At 38.2% G+C, this 25,588-nt stretch overlaps 1 protein-coding gene across 2 annotated transcripts in view; it reads left to right on the top strand.

Moving 5' to 3' along the window:
• ITGA8 (integrin subunit alpha 8) overlaps positions 1-25,030 on the top strand; it is a 152,076-nt gene extending 127,046 nt beyond the window's left edge. For both annotated transcript variants that reach the window (XM_026716137.2, XM_087917705.1), the window contains 2 exons: positions 18,295-18,417; positions 21,932-25,030. In XM_026716137.2, coding sequence (XP_026571922.1) covers positions 18,295-18,417; positions 21,932-22,018 — 210 coding nt within the window. In that variant the 3' untranslated portion in view covers positions 22,019-25,030. The remainder of the gene's footprint in view (positions 1-18,294; positions 18,418-21,931) is intronic.
• Positions 25,031-25,588: the final 558 nt, after the last annotated feature.

Raw genomic sequence — 25,588 nt, 5'->3', positions numbered from 1 at the left:
AAAAGATTGAAGTTTTTCTTAGTACATATCTATGATATCTAAGATAAATCCCACCTTAGCCTAGTAATTAACTTGTGGTCTTGAGGTAGCTGTCATGACTTCCTGTTTTTAGGCTTTGTGGTTCCCAAATAACTTGTCATGTATCTGGGGGGAAAAAAGGAGGAACCTTTTTGTTCATCCTCAATATCCACGGTTCAGAAAGATACTTCTGTACATTATAGTTCTACCTACTTATTCAAAAGGAGAAGCTATTAGAAACATTGAACAAAACAAGTATCTTTTGGTAACTAAAATTAAGAGAAAGGAAGAATCCAAATCCACAACTAAAGTCCAAAGTCACTCTATGGTATGCATTATTCTCTAAGCATTTTGTATCTTTTTGTGTATCATGACATTTAGAGAAATCCATAAGTTGAGTCTATGTTCCAATCTGTATATTAGCCCAGGAACTGAGTATCTGTTAAATTTATATAAAATGCTGATTGAACAAGTCCTGTAATAGTCTCACTACTATGTTAGAGTAAATGTAAGCATTATTTCAAATAGCCATAATTTCTAATTGAGTGGGAAGATGGCACACATCAAACCACAAAAATATAGATATATGTAAATTCAGAAATAGGATTTCTACATATTTAGGTTAAACATTTATATTGATTTCTATATATTTTGATTCATATATATATGAATTGGATATATAGTTCGGAGAACTGGCAAATACCATTTCTGATTGGAGATTTTACAGTATCCTTTCCCTGCTATACCTACCAAGCTATGCCCACAGAACCAGTAGTAAAAAAATGTGAATCCCACCACTGGATAGCAATGATTCAGCCAAGAAGGTTGTTTTTTATATTAGTTCATAGTTGGGTTTTGATACTACTTGAAGAAGGACAATTTGTTTTTAAGCTAGAAAACTGAATGTTTTGATCTTTATACTCCTTTCTCATCCAAGGAATTCAAAAATACTCCAGTGGAAGATAAATTCTGGTGCTTAGGTGTCTATGTGTTTGCTCCATATGCATTCTATAACCAAAACATATGTTCTTTAAAATGGCTGATAAGTATTGTCTCCATCTGCATTGGTGTGCTGTCCTGCAGATGTTAGCCTGCTGTCGGAATTTCTGAAGATATGCAGAATGATCAGATATGTGATTTTAAGGAATACTTGAGAATGAGGGATTTTTTCCAAACAGATGTTTTATTGCTAGATGCCCAAAACAGGCTATAAACTCTTGCAAAAAGTTAGTGCTTTTATGTCTTCTCAGAACTGGCTGTGTTTTATGTAGATTTGCCAATTCTACAGCTTGATGTGTTGTAGTCAGAAATTCTTTCCAATTCTCTACTGTCTATGTTTTTATACTGTCCTCCAGAAATCAATCAATAGAATATTAATTGTAGTTCCAGGAAAGAAATTTGAAATATTAAGTTTCTTTACATGAGTCAAAGTAATGGTTTAAAATGTTTAGAAATATATAAGCAATCTTTAATCTTATTATAATTCAGAACAGTCCTCATACAGATTTGATTTTCTTTTTCTTACTTATAAAAGGTGTGTACAACAAACTTTCGAGCTTGTTCCTAAACAATTACCTTCCAGAAATACATAAGCATTATTTATAGATGTGTCCACCAAAAATTGGTCAATTCAACCCTCAGCAAACCTCACTGTTGCTCTTCATATTATATGATGATTGTATCAACAACTAAGCATTCCTGATCCTGTTTGGAGTTACAGTATTTGTAATGTATAGAAATAATAAACCAATTGTTATGTGGATAAAATAGTCTTGAAATTTTTAGGGAAATTGGGTGAGGAGAAAGTAACAAAATGTTTGCTTTCACGTCATAATGTAAATTCTGCCCATTATTATCCTATCTGTGCCGGTGATATCACAAGTATATAAAAAAGAACATATGCATTTTCCCATTATTGTAACTATGGATATTTATAATAGGAGCTGAAGTGTCTCACTTGGAAAACACTCTTGTTTATTGATTAAAATGTGTTTTCCAATCTTCCTTAAACTCAACTTTTTCCAACTTTTAGTTATGTGGATGATATAATTTTCAGAATTACCATTGACTATAGGCAGCAGTGAGCATAATCTCAACATAATATGCAAGAAATCTTATTGGGTTTACAGTGCTTTCAAAGAAGCAAAAATATTATTTCATGTGATTAATTTTCTTATAACTTATTTTAACTTTTTCTATGTTTACCTTGTATATATGAATGCACATAAGTAAGAACTTTCTTAAATCAAACTAAGGAGTCAACATCCAGCATTCCTTTTCCAACAAATGGATACTAGATGCTTTCCAGGAAGCCCATAAGTAAAATAGCTCACCTTTATTGTTAGTGCCCAGTACTAATCATCAGAGACATATTGTTCTTAGATTTTAACCCTCCTTTTAAATAATTTTCACTATTGTCCTGTTTATCTGGATAGTACTTGCTATCTGAAGCAGCAATATATTTAATGCAGTGTTTTACCAAAACCTTTCCCAAATAAAAGAGGCTGTCTCTAGGACCATGTGCAATTATATGGCTATCATCATGTCACTTTTGGGTCTACCTGTTATCAGATAAATGTACAATATGCTTTCTCATTTGTATTTCTATTGTAATTTTTCTTTTGTAACATCTTAAAAATTTAGTTTCTTTTCCAAATTTCCTCATTTCTGATTCAGCCTTTCTCCACTTAAATACCATGAAATGAGTTAGATCATGCACAGGAAAGGGTGTATATGATATATATGCCATTTTTGAGGCTTGTAAATATATGAACATAAGAAATATTTAGATAGAGAACCTTGTAAGAAAAGATAGAGCCTAGCTCACTCTCATTTTCCCCCACAACATGTTGTATGGCAATGCTTTCTATTAATTAGTTGTGTGCTTTATTTAAAGAATGAGATATGTGTCATGAAGAAAAGTAGCCATTCTCTGGCTAAAAGCAAAACTATAATGTCAACAATCTTCCTCTTTTTAAAGAAATTTGATGTATAAAAATTATTAATTTTAATCAATATTATTTGTCCTGGAAAACAAAGATCATGGTTTGACATTTAATCCTGCTAAGGATTGTGGAGGATTAAAACAGACATATGCACACAGATAGAGCTTTCTATAGATTAAGCCTATATCCTATGAATGTTTAGTTGAAAAAACGAAAGAGGTTTAAATATGCATTGGAGAGGTTTCACAAGAGCCCCTTATTATTTCGGGGGGTGGGGGTGGGGAGTTTGATAAAACTTAATCTTGAAACCAAGGTGAAACAGTGTGGAAAGGAGTGCCAAGGAAGAATCACTGGGAGAAAAAAGGCAGATACTGTAAGCTGTCTATAAAAGTTTCCACATCTGGGCTTCTGGTTTTGAAGTTCCCCAAAGATGGACCACTGACCATGATTGTGCATGGCTTTGGTCCATGTTTCAGCATTGGAGAGCACCGATTGATCAGATTTGGGGCAGAAGCTGCCTTGTAGGGGCGGTGGAGGAAGGGGAGACCATCAGCTGGGTAAAGAGGAGTTGCAAATCCCTCCTCAGCTTGGCAATTGCTCCCTCCCGAAGACCCCTGAAGCGGTGGTCTAAAATGGTCACCCTGAAAGGGAAGATTAGGCTGGAATAAGATTGTGCAGGAGAGAGAAAGAAGCAAACAGCAGGAGGAATGGGACAATAGAATTAAATGGAAGGTACCCCTCAGGATTAACATTTCAAAGAATTTTTAAGAAAGGAATTAAAGCAGCAAAGAGAAAGAGAGAAAAAAAGGAGTGAATTGCTTTTGACAGTGGTGGGGCTTTGAACCGAGAAAGGTAGAAGCTGGAAGAAGGAATCATCTAATTCAGCGGTTGCCAACTGGTAGGCCGTGGCCCACTGGTGGGCCATGAGAAAATTTTCGTGGGCTGCAGAGAAATTCAATCCAGAGCACCCCCCAAATTCACCCCCACAGCACCCCCCAAAGCAATTAATCCAGGCTGTGCAAAAACACCATGTGCAGGGTGTTCTCACATGGCCTGTGGGAACACTCCTTGCCCACTCACTCCTTACCCAGCAAACTTGCCTGCTAAATCGCTATTTTTCCTTTTTCCGACTATCTGGTGTTCTGCTGTGCTGGGAGATTTAGATTAACTAGTAAGCAGGAAATGATTGGATTTCTTGCTTCCTAGCTAGTCTTTAGATCTTCGGCTCTGCTTTTAAGCACAGCCCAACCTCCCTTAGGACTGAAGGTTCTCAGGGCAAGCAAATTTGAGAGACTGAGCTAGCCAATGGCAGATAGATCACTGAATGATTCTGTGAGCAACTCTATCTGCCTGCCTGCTTTGCCTGATTTTAGATAAAAGTTGCTCTTTTTTAATAAAAAAATCAATATTTATATACATATTTATAATATTTACATACAAGCCATGCCTAGCCAGTCACATGACCACCAGCCACACCCACAAATTAGGCCATGCCCACAGAACCAGTTAGTGGTCCTTGGGATTTAAAATTATGAGTTTGGTAGTCCCTGAGGTCCAAAAGGTTGGCGACCCCTGATTTAATCAATTTGGATAAGTATATTCTAATAAAGCTGACCTATAGATTGTTAGAAAATTTAATACCAATTGGATTTGATCTTTTTATTTGGAAAACTGTGGTTTAAAAAGCTCTGAATAATTGGGGGAAAAAAGAGGGGGGTGAAGATCTGTTATAACAAAGAGGCCATCTAATTTAAATCTAACTTGTTCTTTTAAAAGACTATTTCTTAAAAACTCTAAGGAAAATTGATACAATAAAACAAGAACTTTGAAAAATTGAAAAATTGGAACAATGAAAGAAACAGGAAGATTCTGCCCTTGGATTAATTGTTGATTCTAGCATGGATTTGGCATTGGATTAGCTGAGGACTAAAACTTGAGAGAAAGAAAATAAAAGCTGACACTATTTGAATTAAATTGCTAACTAGAAAATTGTAACATGGTGATATCTCTTCTGGAATTAAAAATAGAACTTAGAAGCATGAAAGAAATATTACAAGAGTGAGGTGAATCACTGGGCTTTGCTTTAAAATTTATGGAAAATGCAATTGCAGAATATGAACAACAAAGACAAAAGATAGAAGAGGAGGTGAAGCAAATCATAGAAGGGGCGATCTTTAATTATCAAGAACAAAGAACTCTGGGAAGAAAGAGGAAAAGAGTTGGAAATAAGTATAGGAGATTTAAGAAGTTAAAACGGAATATCTGGAAAATTAAAAAAGGGAAAAAGAATCAGAGAAATTGAAGGGTGGAAGGAAGATATAAATAGAGAGGGGATAAAAACTGGAGTGAAAGAACAAAGGGGAAAATACAAGGGGAAAGAAGGGATAAGAAACAGGACTTGGGAACAAAGAAACATGGGAATTATAAAAAATGGGGGAAATTGTTTAATTAGACACAGAGATAATGGTTGATTAATATTTAGAGAGGGGATTCTGCAAGGTGCTAAGGGTAACAAACAAATTTATAGTTATGAAATAGGGACATACAGATTGATAAGATGGAAAACAGAATTGTTATTTCTTGATAATGGAATCTAATGCTCTTTTCCTTTATGTATAGAGATAATTGTAACAAATAATGGAATATGTTTATTAAATACTGCATATTGAAATATTTCTAGGAATTTAAATATGAATGGAATAATTAATGGAATAAGTGTAGTAAATATATTAAAATAAATGAAACGATATAAGAGGAGAATGAAATGGAATTAACAACAGAGTTTAGGATTAAATGAGTAGATTAATATGTCCTTTTTTGAAATTTTAAATAACTTATGAAATTAAAAAACCATGCAGAATCTGATTTATATATGCTATGTAGTTTTAAAGGATTAATTTTAATGTTTTAGGTAATAAAATGTTAAACGTTTAATGGGATTTAAAAGGAGAGATAATTAATGAATATGTTACTTAGAGGTGGCGCACTTAAACTGTCCCCCTCTTAGGGGAAAAACCAATTTATAGAAGGAGTGTTTTTAATTAGAATTTAAGATTAAATATACAAATGTGACAGTTAAAAGTACTAAAATACAATAACTTGAAGCTAACATAAGTGAATTAAATAATGGGAAAAGCACTTGGAATAATATAATAAAATAGAAAATGTATAAAAGCATTGTTAAGATAAGAAATTGAATACAAACACTGAATATGTAACTATGGTCATATTTGTATGTATATGTGAAACCTGTAATCATGCTGTTCACTAAAAAGAGATGTTAAAATGTGAAAACTGAATAAAACTTGTTTTTAAAAAAGTTTCCATATCTGTATCACCAACCCCGTAAAATAAAAGCATGAAAATAAAATATTTGATGAGCCTTTCATCCTTAGATTTCTGATATTTTTAATTCAACAGAAATGTTTTTAGAAAAATATAAAACACTTATGAATTTTGCTCTTTTTTAAAATAAAATAGCATTAAATATAAATCCACATGGAAAAATGCAGAAACTATCCAAATTGCAGAACATCTGTATAAGTTGTAAATAATAGCTTAATATCTAGTATATTTTATTACTCTATTTATAGGTTTGCACACATAGAGATATATAATGTGGTATATTGGAATAACAACATCTTACTAAAATATGGATCAAAAATTGTTCCTTTGAATGTTTAATTTTTTTTAAAGTGCTTTAAAATGTTGTTACTAACACTAAACCTCCCTCCTCTCCCAGATTAACTAACTTTCTGATCACCCTGCAAGGTAAAATAAATAAGTTTTAAATGCTTTCTGAAAACAGCTTTGGGGTTAACTTAATTTGGGTAATGTGATATTTGAGAGGACAAATGCTGTGATAAAAAAAGGCATATTTCCTGCATCCCACAACATGATTCTCTCTCATTAATGAGACTCAATGTCCCTCCTGTGGCTCAAGATTCAACAAATAGAAACAATGGAGAAAGATAGTGTTCTGTATTAACATTTTTGAAGACTCGCCTTCCGATTGGTCCACCCGGACCGCAACATGATTGGTTGACTGAACTCCTGTGATTGGAGCGCTGAGAATCTACCGCGATTGGCCGAGCCGATCGCGGGAGATTCAAAGCGCTGCCATTGGCCGCCGAGCCACTTGCCGGCTGTATAAAGCCAAGCGGCTCGCAAACCTTCTCTGTTCCTTTCTTAAACTCACAATAAAGAGCTGAATGTTCACTCCCGAGTCTCGCCTCTCAATGTGAACCGATCGACCCGATCTAACACTGGCAACGAGGATGGAATCGTGAGGCGAGGAACCAACCAGCACGTGGCAAACGGCGCACAACGACCCACAAGATGGCCAGCAGCACCCCGCCACCCGCTCCATTCGACCCAGCCACCGAGGACTGGGAATCGTACACCGATAGCTTCCAGATGTTCCTGGAATGCAGCCATCTCAAGGATGCCAACGGGCAGAGGAAACGGGCCGTGTTCCTAACGCACTGTGGCCCCGCGGTATTCAAGATGGCCAAGGCACTGGCCAAGCCCGCCGACGTAAAAGAAATGGACTGGGCTGACCTCGAGCCCATCTTGCACCGCCATTATGCCCCTGCCGTGCCCATACTCATCCGTAGGCACGACTTCTACCGGCGAGATCAGCGCGAGGGTGAAACCATAGGCGATTTCGTGGCCCAGCTAAGGAACCTAGGGGGTCTATGCGGGTTTGCCGACCTGGACGAGGCGCTACGTGACCGAGTCGTCCTCGGACTCAGAGACCCCGTACTGCAGAGCCGGCTGATGGCCAAGGGCGACATCTCCCTTGCCGACGCCCTCACCGAGGCAACTGCAGCCGAGGCCACCCGCCAATCGGCAGCCCGGATGCGGCAGGCGAACACAACCGAACGGCCGCCAAACAATGAAGCGACCCCGGCACCAGCGAAGCCCGGAGAAGCCAGCCGCCGAGAAACAACTACACATCACGGCGACATCAACCCCCAATCCGACACCGATGACGAGGAAGAGGAGATCCACCGGCTACAGGCTGAGCGCGACCGGCGGGACCGGAGGGGACGTAAGTCGGGATTCCATTGCACCGGCTGCGGTGGCGACCACCCCCGCTCCGAATGCCGTTTCCTCGACGCCATCTGCTGGCATTGCGAGAAGCAGGGGCACATCGCCAAGGTGTGCCGGAACAAGAAAAACTACAGCCCACAATGATGAGGCAGCAGCCCCCGACGACGAGACAGCACCCCCCAGAAACCGAAACCGCCAAATGAGAGCCGGTGGAGCCGCGACGGCCGCAGCAGATGACTCAGTGAAGCACAGCAGCGCGAAGAAACCCACCAGATGGTCGCCATCGGCCACCATCGACCATGGACGCCCGGAAGGTACACGTGGAGGTGAGCATCGAGGACCAGCCCTGCGAGATGGAAGTGGACTCCGGGTCCTACCTCTCCATGGTCTCTTGGCACACAATCAAGCGCCTAGTACCAACCATCCGCCGCCACGAGCTAGACGACCAAAAACTAATCCTGGAGGACTACCAGGGAAACCACATCCCTGTGGCCGGCATCGGACATTTTAAAGTCACCTTCAAAAACCACACCGAGGTATTGCCACTCACAGTCGTAGACAAAGACCACCCCAGCTTGCTCGGCCTGCAATGGTTCTCCCCGCTGGGAATAGAAGTGACGGGCATCCACCACACAGATGAGGCTGACTGGGAAGCGACACTCGTGAGGGACTTCCAGGAGGTCTTCGATGACTCTCTAGGCAAGTACCGAGGGGCCCCTATCTCCTTCAACCTTAACCCTAACGTCGCCCCGATCCGCCTCAAACCACGGCGAGTGCCATTCGCGCTCAAGCCGAAAATCGACGAGCAACTAGACAAGCTCATCGCGCAAGGGATTTTAGAGCCAATCAACCATGCCCACTGGGAAACGCCCATAGTCACCCCCGTCAAACCCGATGGCTCCATAAGAATCTGCGGTGACTATAAGGCCACCCTCAACCATGCGCTACAGCAAAGGGCCTACCCCATCCCAGTAGTACAGCACCTTCTGCACTCACTGGGGGGAGGCCGGGTCTTCACAAAACTCGACCTGGCGCAAGCCTACCAGCAACTGCCGGTCGATGCCGAGACAGCCGAAGCGCAAACGATTGACACACACTGGGGGGCTTTCCGATGCAACCGACTCCAATTCGGAGTCAGCGTCGCCCCAGGAGTCTTCCAAAGCCTCATGGAAAGACTCCTCCAGGGAATAAAAGGAGTGGTCCCCTACTTTGATGACGTGCTGGTCGCAGCCGCCAGCAAGGAACAATTGGAAACCCGTTTAAGGGCGGTGTTTAAAAATTCAAAGACGCCTGGCCTTAAAGTCAAAAAAACAAATGCCAACTCTACACCGAGAGGGTCGAATTCCTGGGGTACCTCCTAGACCGGCATGGAATCCACCCAACCGGAAAGAAACTCAAAGCCATCAAGGAAGCCCCCACACCAACAAACAAGGCGGAACTACAGGCGTTCTTGGGACTGCTTAACTTTTACAATGTTTTCCTACCCCAGAAGGCGACTGTGGCGGAACCCCTGCACCGGCTACTCGATAAAGCAGCCACCAAGACCTGGGGGAAGTGGGAGGAGACTGCATTCCAACAGACAAAAAACCTGCTAACATCAGACGCAGTCCTGATCCAGTATAGCGAGACCCTGCCGCTAACGGTGACATGCGACGCGTCGCCTTTCGGCATCGGAGCAGTCCTCAGCCACACCCTACTCAACGGGAAGGAAGCACCCATCGCCTTCTTCTCAAGAACGCTGGCCAGACCGGAGAGAAATTACAGCCAGCTGGACAAATTAGCCCTCGCCATCATCTCCGGAGTGAAAAGGTTCCATGAGTGCCTTTATGGTAGGACCTTTTCAATCATTACAGACCACAAACCCTTACTCAGAATACTCGCAGGGAACAAGGCCACCCTAAAAATCCTGTCACCCCAGATGACAAGGTGGTCCGAGTTCCTTGCCGTTTACTCGTATGAACTGTCACACCGGCCCGGCAAGAATATCCCGCACGCAGACGCACTAAGCCGGTCACCCCTACCAGACTTAGACGACGACCCAGCGCCCACAACAACGACCCTGCAAATAGAGACTCTACCTAGCCCGCTCATAACCGCGCCAGACATTGCCCGAGAAACAAATAAAGACAAACGGCTGGCGTGGGTATTGAGCTGGGTAGAGCGGGGGTGGCCGGAAAATGAGGGCAGCGAACAGTTCAAAGCCTTCCGCAACCGGCAAACCGAGCTGTTCACACAAAAAGGGTGCATACTCTGGGGAGACCGGGTAGCTATACCAGAGACACTACAGAAAAGAGTCCTGGCAATGCTACACGAGGGCACCCGGGCGTCATCAAGATGAAAGCCCTGGCCAGAAGTTACGCTTAGTGGCCAGGGATGGACAAGCAAATTGAGACATGGGTCGCCGGGTGCAACAGGTGCCAAGAGACGAGATCCACCACCCCCGCCGCTCCAGTCCTGGAATGGGAAACCCCCAGAGGACCGTGGTCGCGAATACACATAGACTTCGCCGGGCCGACCAAGGGGCATACATTCCTCATCACCGTGGACGCCTACTCCAACTGGCTGGAGGTAAGCACCATGAGGACAACAACAACAGAAGCGGTCATCGATAAGCTTAACAGACTCTTTGCGACACATGGGTTGCCAGATGTCTTTGTGTCGGATAACGGCCCGCAGTTCACAGCACTGACATTTGAAAGATACCTGGCCGAACGGGGCATCAGACACACCCTAACCTCGACGGCTCACCCGGCAGCGAATGGACGGGCGGAACGGATGGTCCAATACACAAAGAAAACCATCCAGAAAATTGAAACCGGCGACATCCAAGAAAAGATAAACAGAATGCTACTCATACAGCACATTATGCCCAGCACGACCACGAACAAAAGCCCAGCAGAACTACTGATGGGCAGGAAATTGAGGTCCCCGCTGGACCGGCTACACCCCACCTACAACCCGGAGAAACCCCCAGATTCCTCCAGCCGGCACCGGGCATTCAACATCGGGGACACAGTCTACGCAAAGAACTTCACGGGAGACCCACTCTGGGTACCTGCGCAAATAACACAGGTAACCGGCCCCCGGTCATACAGACTCCAAACAACGGACGAAAGAAGCTGGAAGCGGCACATCGACCAGCTATGGTCCAGGCTAGCCACCAACACCCCCGACGCCTCGACAACAACAACCACAGAAAGCAGAGAGGGAGGGGGAACCACAACAACCAAGCAGGGGAACGACAAAAGGCCGGAAACGCCAGCGGTACACCCCCAAACGCAAGCCGAACACCCCCATCAAAAGATAGCAACATCCAAATAAACCAACCATACTCACCAACAGACCTCGAGCTGTCGCAGACGGGAGCTTCACCTGGAAGGTACAGCCAAGCCAGCCCAGAAAGACCAGGCGGGAGCAGCAGGAACTGCAGCTCGACCGACCCAGGTAGTCCGGGTAGGAGCTGCAGCGACAGGCCCGGCTCACCCTTCCAGACGGTTCCATTGGAAGGGTTGAGAGCGACGCGGAGCCCGTCCGAACCAGCCGACGATCACACACAGACTGAGCCGCGCAGGTCAACTAGGCAGGTGCGTAGCCCCGCCTACCTGTGCAACTACGTCACCACGCTGCATCAGACGAAACCATGAGGGGAGGGGTGTTCTGTATTAACATTCTTGAAGACTCGCTTTCCGATTGGTCCACCCGGACCGCAACGTGATTGGTTGACTGAACTCCTGTGATTGGAGCGCTGAGAATCTACCGCGATTGGCCAAGCCGATCACGGGAGATTCAAAGCGCTGCCCTTGGCCGCCGAGCCGCTGGCCGGCTGTATAAAGCCAAGCGGCTCGCAAGCCTTCTATGTTCCTTTCTTAAACTCACAATAAAGAGCTGAATGTTCACTCCCGAGTCTCGCCTCTCAATGTGAACTGATCGACCCGATCTAACACTAGATAGTTTCTCCAGTAATCTGAACCCATGTCATGAAGGGTTTTCTAGGTAAGAATTAGAGAAATCCAAGTCCAGTGCAACTCATGAAGCAAGGGTGTAACACACACTATTTTACATTCTATAATGTCACTTTCTTATATGATTTGGGATGAAAATATCATTGTTCATACTACTAATAATCAAATGTGGCTGACAGTTTTCAGGGCTGAAAATGAAGATCTGTGTAGTATACCTGGATACTAAAACTTGCCAAGAATTTAGAGGTGTTAACATACTTGCTTCCTAAATGGGCCCAAAGAGAAGAATATTCACAAAAGTCTCATTCAAAAATAAAGGTTAAAATAAAAGATTATACAGTTAAAGTTCTGATAACTGAACTTGCCATTATGATAAGGCCAACTCTGTTTGACCAAACATTCGCCTTCCAGTAAAAAGAACAATTCCTGGAGGGTTTTTTTCTTACCAACTTACCAACAGAAGGAGGCATAATTCCGTCATGACTTATATGACTCTCCTGGGTTAGGAAAGTCCTAGAATTATCCCACAAGAACCTCAGACACAGCAAAGGGCTGCAAGTAGCATCAGGAGCCATACTTCAAAGCAGCCTGTGTGCCAAAAGCTGGAGTCCAGGGCAGCAATCGGTTTGTTGCTGAAGAAGCAGCCATTTTGGAATTTATTTTTTAAATATATAGTAAATTGTGCCTTTCATTTCTTAATCATTTTTAAGGATCATTAGTCTTTATTAAGTTAAAAAAAGCTCTCTTTAGGCACAGCCTATTATTCTTTTTTGACAATCTGCGCCATTTGGGGGATTTCTTCATTGTTAAACAACGAAGAACGCTGCTGAAGGCAAGCTAAAATAAGGAAGTGTGGAAATTTTATTAAAAAATTATATAATTAGTATAAAATTTTTATTAAATGATTATTATTTTATTTTATATTATTTTATTTTGTTTTGTTTTTGGTCTGCTTTGCTCTGGGTGGCTAAAACATTTATATTTTTATGATTCCAGATTGGCCAGAAATTCTAATTTTAAAAAAAGAACTACTCTTTGACTAAAGAGGGAGTTAAGAAGATTTAGGAGCAAATTATTAGAGATGTATTTGAAAAATCTTTAAATAAAACCCATCAATTCATAAATCAGCTATGCTCCAAGGATGTTAAAAAAAGTAAACTTCTCAAACTACTTCAGAGATGCAAATATGTGAAGACAGTTACAAAACCACCAAAGCAATTTCATAAATAGCTAACAGTGCAGAGGAGTCAATTGCAATTTTGGAATATAAACCTGAGGCCAATTTTTATTATGATGGTTTAAATATAATTAAATAACATCCCAACACAATTGAAGAAGAGCTTCAAGAAAATCTGCAACTTTTAAAAGGACAAGTTTGGGACTTTTTCCTCATGGAGAGAAAAAGGTTGAGAAATCCTTGAGAAAAAGAAAAGCTTATAACTGGCTGACAAACATTCCAGAGAAAAAAAAGATTTTTTTCCCCATAAAGACAAGTTGGAGGGAGTGACTTAAATTTAATGAGTCAATTGGAATTAGGATTGATTTTTATTAGTCTGATATTTGTAATTGAAATAAAGTCTTAATCTAAAGTTTGAAAATGTATTTTCTTTTATATACAATGCTTAAGTAATTCCTAAAGTTTGTAAAATATAATTGAAAGTGTATTTGAGAAGTATCTATGTTAAGAGACTTGGAGGCAGTGATCTAAATTTAATGAGTTAATTATAGTTAGTTGGAATTTTATTGTTCTGAAAGTGAACTTTAAAGTATGTATGTTAAGAGGAAGCTAAAAAAGATATATTAGAATGTTTTAGAAATGTTTTTAAAGAAAAATTTATTGTTTAAAATAAAAAGGTATTTTCTCTTTAAGATTAGAGAATCTGAAAGAATACTATGACTTTTATTACTATAAATAATAATAGTTTATAAAGATTATTATTAAGTGCAAATAGAAATACAGATTATATCCAGTAAGAAAGATAAAGCAGAAATTGTTAAATTGATCGTTTTATTCAAAGAGGAAAATATATTCAATTGTGTTTTTTTATTTAGAGATCACCTCTGGATTTTGTGCTTGTGATGAAAAAAATGAAACTGGTTTTGCAAATTAGATAAATTTGCTGTTATAGAAATGGCTGGTTATATACTTACTAATGTGTAAAAGTAAAAAATTGAAGCTGTAATTTTGTTATCCTATACTGCACTAAAAAGAGTTGGAAGTCAACACTTTTTTCTTTCTTCCCTTGTACCTCACATTTTCTTTCTCTCTCTCTTTCCCCTTCCCTTAATTTCCTATTTTTATTTGTATTTTATACACTGATAAAACAATAACAGTCATGAGATAAAAGTTTGACCAAAAGTTCAAGGAGTTTTAACCTGCCATAAAGATACTCTCATTACCTTATCTATCTCTATAAAGTATTCACAGTGACAGGAATTAACGTTGGAATCCCTCTTAAAATTTACATTACATCTTTATGTAATGTTTATTTTGATAACATTAATTTTAGTGGGAGGTTAAACCAATTAGTTATATCTACGAGAATAGACATATTTAATTCAACACTATTATATATTTTGAGATAGATGTCACCCAAGTATTATAGTGAGTTTTTACAAATTATAAATTCTAACTTCTTATGGCATTCTATAGATAAGAGTAACAAAATAGATTTCTTCAAAGCAATAGGATAACCAGCATATAAACCATTTTATTTATTACTTCACTAAGCATTGGTAATGACATTGTACAAATATTAAGGGGATCCATAACATCATCAGTGTTGAGAGCAACACATCTTTAATATTTTGAGATTGAATAATGAAAGAAACCATTGATTCAAGAATCAATTTTCATTAAGAAATAAGGACATCTTTATTAGTTGCCATAATAAACAGTTGAAATTCAATGAACAAAAGATGGTAGAACCCCATTTCTCGACATTTAATACTGTCTGAGCTACAGCAAAGGTCTTTGCAGCATTAGTCTCAATCTAATTTTTTTATAATTGGTGCGCGGGAATGAAGAGGCGGAGGTGAGAGTGAAGGCTAACAAAGTTTATTGTAAATTGTAAAACAGCCACAGCTTGCCATCAGTTAACAAGACAGCTGGCTGATAGAGAACAGCTGATTCTGTTTGACAGATCCTTTTATACTCAGCTGTCAAACGGAATCAGCCAATCAGGGAAGGCTGTGGCTTCCGCTCAAAGAGCAGACCGGAGTGAAGACTTCTGCAGGATGCATAAATTCATAAAAAATAGACAGGCATTCTGACAATAGCCATCTGATGATTACTATTCTCTATATTGGCACAGATAAAATGGAATCATTGTTATAATTGACTGTCTAAATTGCAGATTTCCAGACCTTCATACAGGTAGTTTTCAAGTTACAAATGTAATGGAGCCAGCCCATTCCATTCGTAACCTAAGGATTTGTGGGAATGAATGTCGTACCTTGAACATGATTACTCCTTTCGCCCACGCATTTGCTAATCAAATGTGTGGCTTGTTAAGTGCACATGAGGTATTTCAGGGTGGGAAAGGCCACGGGGGAGACTAATGATATAACAGGCCATCTGCCTAAAACCACAGAAGGGCTCCTCGACCCGCTTAAATACTTCATGCTCCCTACCAATGCTTTCCCCCCACCCAAGCTGCTGCGTCGAGTCATTTACCATACAAAGATCTAGCAAGCTGTCTTTTTTCCGTTCTCTCAGCCACGGTCGCTCCTCTGATGCTCCATTTAGGCCTCCACAGGCCTTGCTTGGCAGTTTGCCGACCAAAACTGAGGCATGGAGGGGCAGGCCCTCCCGTCCAACACTCTCGTTTAGGCCTGCGCAGTGCCAGGTGAGGCCTGTGCATGCCCAAATGGAGCATCAGAGGGGCACCCACTCTTCACATCTCCATTTCGGCCAGCAAATTGCGAGACAAAAGTTGCAAAGCCTCTGTGATTGTTCATAAGGGCGAATAACTTCCATGGTGCTGCAAGATTCATAGTTTCAGGACTAGTCCATAAACACTAGGGGGCGCTGATCATGTAACTTTGAATGTTTGCTAAGGGAATGTTCATAACCCAGAGATTACCTATATTCTAAAGCAGAAGTTGCCAATCTTTTGGACTTCAGGGACCATCAAACTCATAATTTTAAATCCCAGGGATCACTAATATGAATTTTGATTGACAGTGGCTTGCTGACGTTTGTGGGAGAGAGAGAGAGAGGGAGGGAGGGAGAGAGAGAGAGAGAGAGAGAGAGATCTGATCTAACCTGTCTCTCTGTCTCACTCCCTCTCTCTCTCTTTCTCTCTCTCTCTCTCTCACACACACAGACACAAAATACACAGAGGCAGGGGTGGGATTCAAATTTCTTAACAACTGGTTCTGTGGGCATGGCCTAATTTGTGGGTGTGTCTTTGTGGGCATGGCTTGTATGTAAATATAAATATTTATATAAATATTGAATTTTTTTATTAAAAAAGAGCAACTTTTACCCAAAATCAGGCAAAGCAGGCAGGCAGTTGCTCACAGAATCACAGATTCATTCAGAGATCTATCTTTCTGTCATTGGCTAGCTGAGTCTGTCACATAAAATTTGCTAGCAAGCAAACTCACAAAATTAACTCACAATAAAACATGTATGTAAATATTGAATTTTTTATTAAAAAAGAGCAACTTTTACCCAAAATCAGGCAAAGCAGGCAGGCAGTTGCTCACAGAATCACAGGTTCACTTAGAGATCTGTGTTTCTGCCGTTGGCTAGCTGAGTCTGCACTGCTTCAGTCCTAAGGGAGGTTTTAAAGATTAGCTAGAAAGCAAGAAATCCAACAATTTCCTGCTTTCTAGCTAATCTAAATCTCCTGGCACAGAACAGATGATGGTCAGAAAAAGGAAAAATAGCAAATTAGCAGGCAAGTTTGCCAGGTAAGGAGTGAGTGAGTGGGAAGGATTCAGTGGGCCATGTGGGTGGTGCAGCCTTGTATTCCTGTGCAGCCTGGATTAATTGCTTTGGGGGTGCCTCTGGGGGTGATATTTCTCTGCGGACCACCAAAAATTTTCTTGCAGACCACCAGTGGCCCACTGGTTGGCGGCCAATGTTCTAGAGTACATTATAGATTAATAATTTAGCCATGAATAACTCATCTCTGTTAATAAAGTTTAACATTCAAATGTTTACAATACTTGCCTCCATGGAGGTTTCAGCATTAACATTCAACTTAAATTGGAAAAAATGAAGGGATCAAGAAAAATATATTTCTTCTTTTGTAATCTTCTTCTGATTGTAAGCATTTCAAAAATTGTATTGGGCGCATTGATTTAGGTCAGTATTTGTGGTCCTGATTAACTCAAAATACAGTAAAGTGATGCTAAAGGATTCATTTTTTTTATATTTGAGGGTTTCAGAACAGAACATTGCTTGTCATTTTATAAAACTGATGGCTTTTTCACATGACATAAAAAGATATTGCACCTGAGGCCTTATTTTAATTTAATTTAATTTAAATTTTTTCCTGTAAAGAAGAAATGGAAAAAAAATCTTATGGGGTTTATTTAGGTGTTTTTACTCAAACTTTAAAAGCACATGGGGCCGTATGAGACCATACTACTAACTTATAATTTTGGCTTTTACTTTTGCAATTGTCCAAAAGAATACAGATATATTGCATTTGATCATGTTATGAATTCTGACTAATTCATATGTAGATTTCCAATTACCTAGGTCATGGTTGTCCCAAAGATACTTTTTAAAAAAAAAAGAAACTGGACTTTTCTTTGTTTTTCTTTGAAGACAATTTGCTTCTCATCCATGAAGCTTCTTAAATTCTGATTGTCATCTGGTTGTGCAATTCCTGTAAGGAATATAAATCCACTTTCCACTATTCAGTTAGAACTGAGGAATTTCTTGGATGAGAAGCAAAACATCTTCAAGGAAAAGTTTGTTTTCAAATACATTATTAAAGGCCAGTTACCTTTAAAAAAAAAAAAGCACCTTTGGGTCTGACTAGTAAACTTAATTGTTCTAGGTACCTGAAAGTTTCCTGTGTGCCAATTCAGTTGACATATTGTGTTTAGGTAAAAGCTTGTAAGAGTCATTCATAAGCATACAAGGATTAGGGGAAAGGGGGCACCCTGGCCACTAGACAAAATGAAGCATGCTTCTTAGAGAGGGACCAATGAGGATTTTCTTCCTTCCTAGCCGGCTACTTCAGAAATGCTACTCTGCTGTCTTTGACATATTAAGCAATTAACATTAATTAATATAGAGTGTTTTTTCTTCTTCATTTATCTTTATTAATTTCTTTCATATTTAATTTCAGATAAAAACATCTATTATTTGGGCTACTCCAAACGTTTCCTTTATAATCCCATTGTGGGTTATAATATTGGCAATACTTCTTGGACTACTGGTTCTGGCTATGTTGACCTTAGCTTTGTGGAAGGTATGTTATATATTGAAACTACTGGAGAGGATGTTAACAGAACAAAATTGGGAGTTAGAGGGAGGAGAGAAAAGAATTCAGTCTTCTTATCAAAACAGTCATAGATATATGAGAAGGGTTAGGGTTAGGGTTTGTGTTACTAGTCTTTTTTAAAAAAAGTTTGTTTTCAAATACATTATTAAAAGCTAGTTATAAGTGAGATTGTAAAATCAGCTGTGATTCTTAAGACCTTTATATTTTGTCCAGCAACTCTTTCTGCAAAATGTAACACAGAAGCATCACTAGTATTGTTAAGAGTTTATCTTTTGCAACATGCTGTAGTATTTCACGAAAACAAATATTGTTTTGTAAAATTGCATGTGATCATATTAAAATTGGTAGTCTGTTTAATTTTTTATCATATCATTAAAGACTTGCAGGCAATAAGTCATTGATAGTTTCTATTTCAGAGTATCAGAAACAATTATTTTTGAATTACCTAAAACCAGAAAACTTTGTACATCTGAGACATAATTTATCTTGGAGAGCAATATTCTGTGAAATAATGATTGTCAACTATTTTAAACAGATCCCATATGTTCTTAAATATTCTTTTCCCTAAAGCTTTCCTCCCCAGTATTCATACATTGATAATCATATCCATAATATAGTACAGTGGTTCCCACCTTTTCTGGCTCCACAGACCAGTATCAGCAGCGGTGGGAAGGGAATAGTTTCGTGCACACAACCTAATTCCATTCATGCACAAATGAAGCTTCACATACTCGTCCATTGCTTGAGCAGCCTGATTCCTGATGGTCTGCAGCCCAATACTGGCCCATGAACTGAGGGTTGGGGACTCTGATATATTAGATTAAAACATATACAATTTTAATTTGTGTGCTCAAATTAAAAAAAAAATAAAATAATTTTGAGTTTTTAAATAATTTAATCCTAAATTTTTATAAGAATGTTCTTAATTGGTCCCAATGATAGCTAATTATGTGTTTTTTGAATTCTAGAATTTTGGTGATCCCTTTATATTGGATGAAGTGGAGGCACATATATAGTAAAATCAATAGGGTATCTTAGAATAGTAAATGTGATATGTAATGAGATAACTGCCTTCAGAGTGTCAACCATCTGAATTAAATTTCCCCTTTATGAAATAAAAAATATCTTTTATGTGTAGAGATGATCATAATTATTCATAATTTGTTCTAACATAATTTATTTACTTATGTATTCAGTACATATAAAACCACCTCTCTCATATATTCAACCTATATACAATAAGATAAAGATAAAGGTTCCCCTCACACATATGTGCTAGTTGTTTCTGGCTCTAGGGAGCAGTGCTCATCTCCGTTACAAAGCCAAAGAGCCAGCGCTCTCATGTGGTTATGTGGCTAGCATAACTAAATGCCGAAGGCGCATGGAACACTGTTACCTTCCCACCAAAGTGGTCCCTATTTTTCCACTTGCATTTTTATATGCTTTCAAACTGCTAGGTTGGCAGAAGCTGGGACATGTAATGGGAGCTCACTTCTTTACGTGGTGCTAGGGATTTGAACTGCCGACCTTTCTGATTGACAAGCTCAGCGTCTTAGCCACTGAGCCACCCCCCCCTGTGTACAATACATAAATAAATATTTATGTTTGTCTTTAAAAAATTAAATTTTTCTCAAAGGATTTTATTTTAATAAATAAAGTATTTCTGAGTGTAATTTAAAACTTGAGACTAGATTTTAGTGATTTTTTTTGTATTAAATTCAGATTTGATTTTTGTGCTAGATTATTGTAAATGTAATGTTATGCAGTTTCCTTAGACAGTAATCAAAAACTTCTGAGTGATTAGATGATATTTTGAGTGATTAGATGATATTCTGTCAAGAAGACATGATGGGTAAGATTTACCTTGCATGGAGTGACACAAGTTATTCATTCCTGGCATTAAGTGCTGCTTATGACCTGCCAAGTAGAGCTTTATTTTTTTTAAATGCATTCCATTTCTTTACATCATCTTCCTAGACTGAGTTACTCAGAGTTACTCATCTAGACAGATAATCCATTACTTAGACTGACTCTTGTTCAACATTAGGCTTTCATCTGCCCCTTGCTTACATTGTTGGAAAACGGATCAATCACAGTGCAACTTAATATGAAATAGCAGTTCACCAACAATAATATTAACCTTATACTTTCTACTATTGACCTCACCCCTTTCCTAAGAGGTCTGTGCATAAGTGCACCAATGTGCCTACTGTCCCTGTCCTATTGTTTCTTTTATTTTTCTTATATGTATCCATGTATTCAAAAGTATGTTTTTACCTGTTATCTTGTAAGCAATTGACAAACCAAATCAAACCAAACCAAATAAATAAATAAATAAATAAATACTCAATAGAGACTCACCAGCTTTCTGGTCTTCCCATTGGAATGATTCATGTCACAGTTATGATGAGTTTCAGACTTGACATCTGTAAAAATGGTTTTTTCTGATATTGAATATTTGGTTTTCACCATTATATACTTTATAAAGCAATCTATTTGCATAAACATTTCACTTTAGGAAAATGAAGAACTGTAGACAGCCTAAGTCCCCAGCGTTAAATATTTGTAACAAAGTAACTTTCTGTGTAGATATCATTTTGCAAAACTAACAACGTTTTCATTTACTATATGTGTCTGGATCTAACTGCTATAAAGGATATCCACAAGATTGAGATATAAAGCTGATATTTCATCATCTACCATCAACTCAAGGCTACGAACTTGCTTAATATTTCTGCCACCAATTTTGTCCATAATAACTTTGGGTGATGGGTTAGGTATGACTGGCCTAAAGTCCTTCAGCCAGCTTTTATGCCTAAGGGAGATCTCACATGGCCTAGTTTAGTCTCTTGTTTCTAAGCCAGCATTTATAACCATTATATCAAACTGTCCTTCTCTCACAACTCCAATGTGACTCTTGTTTTTTTAATTTAGTCATAGTCCATTTCTGAGATATGCAACAGAATCTCAATCAGGTCTACTAAAAAGTAAACACTGCTATATTTAGTAGATTTATTCCCTTGTTTATTCTCAGATAAATTGAATGCTCTTGGGGACACATTGTACTTCTGGAAAGTTTGTTTGTTTATTTGTTTATTTATTTAATTTCTATAGTTCTCCATCTCAATTAATAAGTTCTTATTGTATTAGTGATAGGATTTCCATAGAACAGGATTTTGTTATTGTTTTATGTAGCCTTTCTATCATTTACATAGCATTTGAATTAGTTCCTTATTATCTTACTGTTTTGAAAAAAAAATACCAAAATGACTTAATTTCAAAAGTTATTTCAAAAGTTTAAGTAGCAATTCAAGCTCCACTTGCCAATGATTATGAGAATTACAGTATATCAGGAGACACTTGGATTTGCATAAGTATATTTAGTTGAATCCTAATAGCAGTCTGAAATTTGGAAAGATGATGTTATAATAATCGGATGATTGGTTTTCAAATTTACTTATATTGTATTGTTTTGTTCCAGTGTGGGTTTTTTGACAGAGCCAGGCCACCTAGAGATGACATGGCTGAAAAAGTGCATCTAACAAGTGACAAGACTACTGAAACATAGAAAATGAGTGTCCAAATCAAGAGTTTGGGTTCATGCTACCAGGAACTTTAAATTGGATCAAGATTGCCAAATAGCTGTAATTGGACATGCAGTATTCTACATATTCCGAACATAGATGACAGAAAATACTACTATCTCTGCCTCAAAATTGATAAGCAACCTTCCATCAAAAAAGAACTAATGAAAAAGAATTGTTTCAGTTTTTCAAACTGATTCTTAGTGAAATTACTGGAAACATTAAAAACAGTCATAAATCCAAATGGAGCAGAGATGGAAAGTCAACAACGCTTAAATAGATGAAAGATGAACAAAACACAGTGTTCAACTCTACTGTATATTGGCAAAATCTTGAGGCATCTCCCTAAGGGTAGGAACTTTTATAAACACTGGCTCAGGGAGGCAAGCAATATTATGGGTAGTATTAAAGTACCTCCAGAAAGCAAAGCTAGCTTTCCAAAACTTCTTGAAAGTAAGACACAAAAGTATTTATCTTTTGTAAACTGGGCATCCTAACAAAAATAGGGTCTGAAATATTTTGTTTTCACCATTTCACCTGTAAATAGAGTGAATATATTCTTTGCATTCCATATACTAATTATAAATGTTTGGAAAGAAGCAAAGTTTTATATTCCTTTGTAGGAGAAATGTATTATAAAAATTTATAAAATTTCAGAGTTTGAAAATAAGCCTCAATACAAAAGCATAAAATAGACATTTCCATTTATTTAATGACTCTACATCATGAACAAAACAGATTAAAATTGTTTGCAATATCATGATAGTAAGGAAAAAGTATGGTATTCTAGGGAGAAAACTGAAGCAAAAGGAAAAGTGTTGAATCTGTATAGATTATCTGTACTGTATTCTGATAATATAATCCAGTTCTTTCCAACAGGGGGCCCAGATCATAGATTGTAAAGGCAAGCCAAAAGAAAAACCAATTGGTAAATTTGATTTGATAAAAAGACTCCATGTAAACTAAATCAGATCAAGAAATAAAAATAACTCCTCAATCCTTCCCAAGAAAAGTTCTATAGGTCACAAATTATACAGTTAACATTTGCTTTGAATGGATGGATTATTCAAAAGAATTAAATATTTGGAGATGTACAGTTAAATAAATCATTCCTAAACTCACTAAGAGACATCTGGCTAGCAGATTAAATTTTGAAAGGACCTTCATCAATTTTGTTCAGAACCTTTTTGAATCAAAATGTGTTCTTCTGTTTTTGCTCCTGTGATTCCCCGTAGGTGCAGGCTATTTAGAATTGTATATCTTCCAACAGGAATGTTTTCTGCTGTCTAACAATGATGGTTCAGTGATATTAATTCTGATGCATATATAAGAATGACTCCAGCAACTCTTAGAAGCCTGGGTATGACTCCGTGAATGACTTCAGTATAGCGAGCAGATTCATGAACATTCTTACTTGTTTTTTATAGATTGTCTTTTGTTATTGGGCCAAGTCCAAAATAATTTCCAGTCTATAGATTATGTAATGATAGGACAGTAGTATTTTCCTTTGAAAAAAATCAAAATATATTTGTGTTTTTTGAATATTTGCAGCTATGTTTTTTGGCAAAATAATGTACAAAAATGAAAAATTCTGCATACAAGTGTTTATATTTTTCAGCATCTCTTTATTTTCTCTTGGATTGGTTTGTGGATGCTGTGTCTACCATCAGTTGTCCTAGTTTCAATTGCTCCAATAATCCTACTGTTTGTTCTACAAAAACCAAAAACTATTAAGTAATTTCTGTTTACCTTGACAATGACAATCAAGGTAGACAGAGAGAAAAAGCCCTATCCCTTTCTGCTGCTAGATTCCTTTGAACATTTTGTATATTTTTCTGCAATTAAGAACTGAGTTAGATGGCAGTGCACCTGCAGATCCATTCTTTAAAGAAGATTTTGAAAAATATCTAGCAGTTAACTGAATAGCTGAACAAGTTGCCTTGTCTTATTCTGAGACTTTTCTCTGAGTTCAGTCCACAGTCTTCGGGTTCCTGGTGGTCCAAGTATTATCAAGTCTGACCTTTTTGACTTTTCCAGATCAGCCAAGGTTAACTAGGTGTTATCACCTATTTTTCTAAAAATTCTATCTATTGGCTAGGCTACTATTATTTTAGAGTAACAGAGGCTTTGTAGGAATCAAAGAACCTTTGCAGAGGAATATTTAAACAAGATGTTTAAAATAAACAGAGGAAGCCTGTAATCACTCAACTAAGGATAGGCAACCTCTGGCCCTTGGTCTAATTTCATCTGGCCTTTGATCTAATTTCAAAAGGCCTCTGCAAATGATGAGCTCAAAATTCTGTTAAGAATAAATCCTGTTCTCTGATATTATGTTGACTGGCAAGGAAGAGAAAAGTAAATGTCAGAAAGAATGAGAGAATAGAAGAGGTATTAAAAAGGAGAGAATGATAAGCCATTTACTTTTATTCTAATTTCACTGTCTTTTTTCAGATGCGTTATATTACCATTGTTCCCTGTTACAACACACACAAAACTAATTTTGCATCTAAAGAGGCTATATTACTCCATGTAGTTGTCGTCTTAGCCTAACATCTCTACTTGATCATAATTAAACTTATTATGATTTTCATTTCATCACACAATTATCAATTATGAATTGAGAAAAAACAGCCAAGAACAGAGTACTGTTGTTTTGTTTTCCTCTGTATTCATATACCATGTAAAGGTTGACTGCTCTACTTGTAAAAACAGTTTCGCCTCAACTGATTAATATCCATCTATGTAAACAAAGCAATTAGTATTGGTTTTGGCAAGAATAGTAAATATTGTTTTATAATCCAGAACTGGCTGCACCCACATGTACATCAGTGGCCCATAATTCTCTTGGGTGAATGAGATAGAATATGCTTTTTTAATGTTCTTATGTGCAATACTTTTGTATTATCTGTGTACATGGTGCATGTTTACACTGGCATTTGTTTTTCTTAAAAGAAGTTCAGATATATTGATTAAGAAATAAAATAACTGTTATCTTACCTCCATATTTTGTTAACATTTATTTAAAACAGAATCAGCTTTCTCATGGTCCTCTGATCAGACAATCTCTATGAATAGCCACTAACACTAATCTACTGCTTGCCAATGGCTATGAAAATTCAACTTTTTTTTTTCACCTATATAGATGCACAAAATTCAAGTCAGCAGAGGAATTGAACTTGGACTTTCTCACAGATCTCTTCATCTGCTAAAATAACACCAATAATGCTGGTGGAGAACCACCAACAGTTGAGCACATGAAGAAGGACCACGTACAATCAGGATCAAAGTCAATCTTTATTCAGTTTCTGATCATTGATTGTTTTAGTAAAGAACAAAATAAAAATTGGGAAAGGAAATAATCAGAATGAGCTTGTCTCAAGACCATTTTGGACAGTTATATGTTAATCCAGTATCTGACAAATGAGAAATACATAAGATAATATTGCTTCTTTTGAGAAAGTTTTCAAATTTCTAGTCTTCAGCATCTTACATTCTTTTGCAAAAATGTTTGCAACATTCAGAGGTTTTTAAAAACAAAAATTATGTCAGTTTTC

The sequence above is a fragment of the Pseudonaja textilis genome, chromosome Z (genome assembly GCF_049901715.1).
Source record: "Pseudonaja textilis isolate UNSWEBS1 chromosome Z, rPseTex1.2, whole genome shotgun sequence".
NCBI lineage: Eukaryota > Metazoa > Chordata > Lepidosauria > Squamata > Elapidae > Pseudonaja > Pseudonaja textilis.
This window is presented reverse-complemented; position numbering and strand designations above follow the sequence as displayed.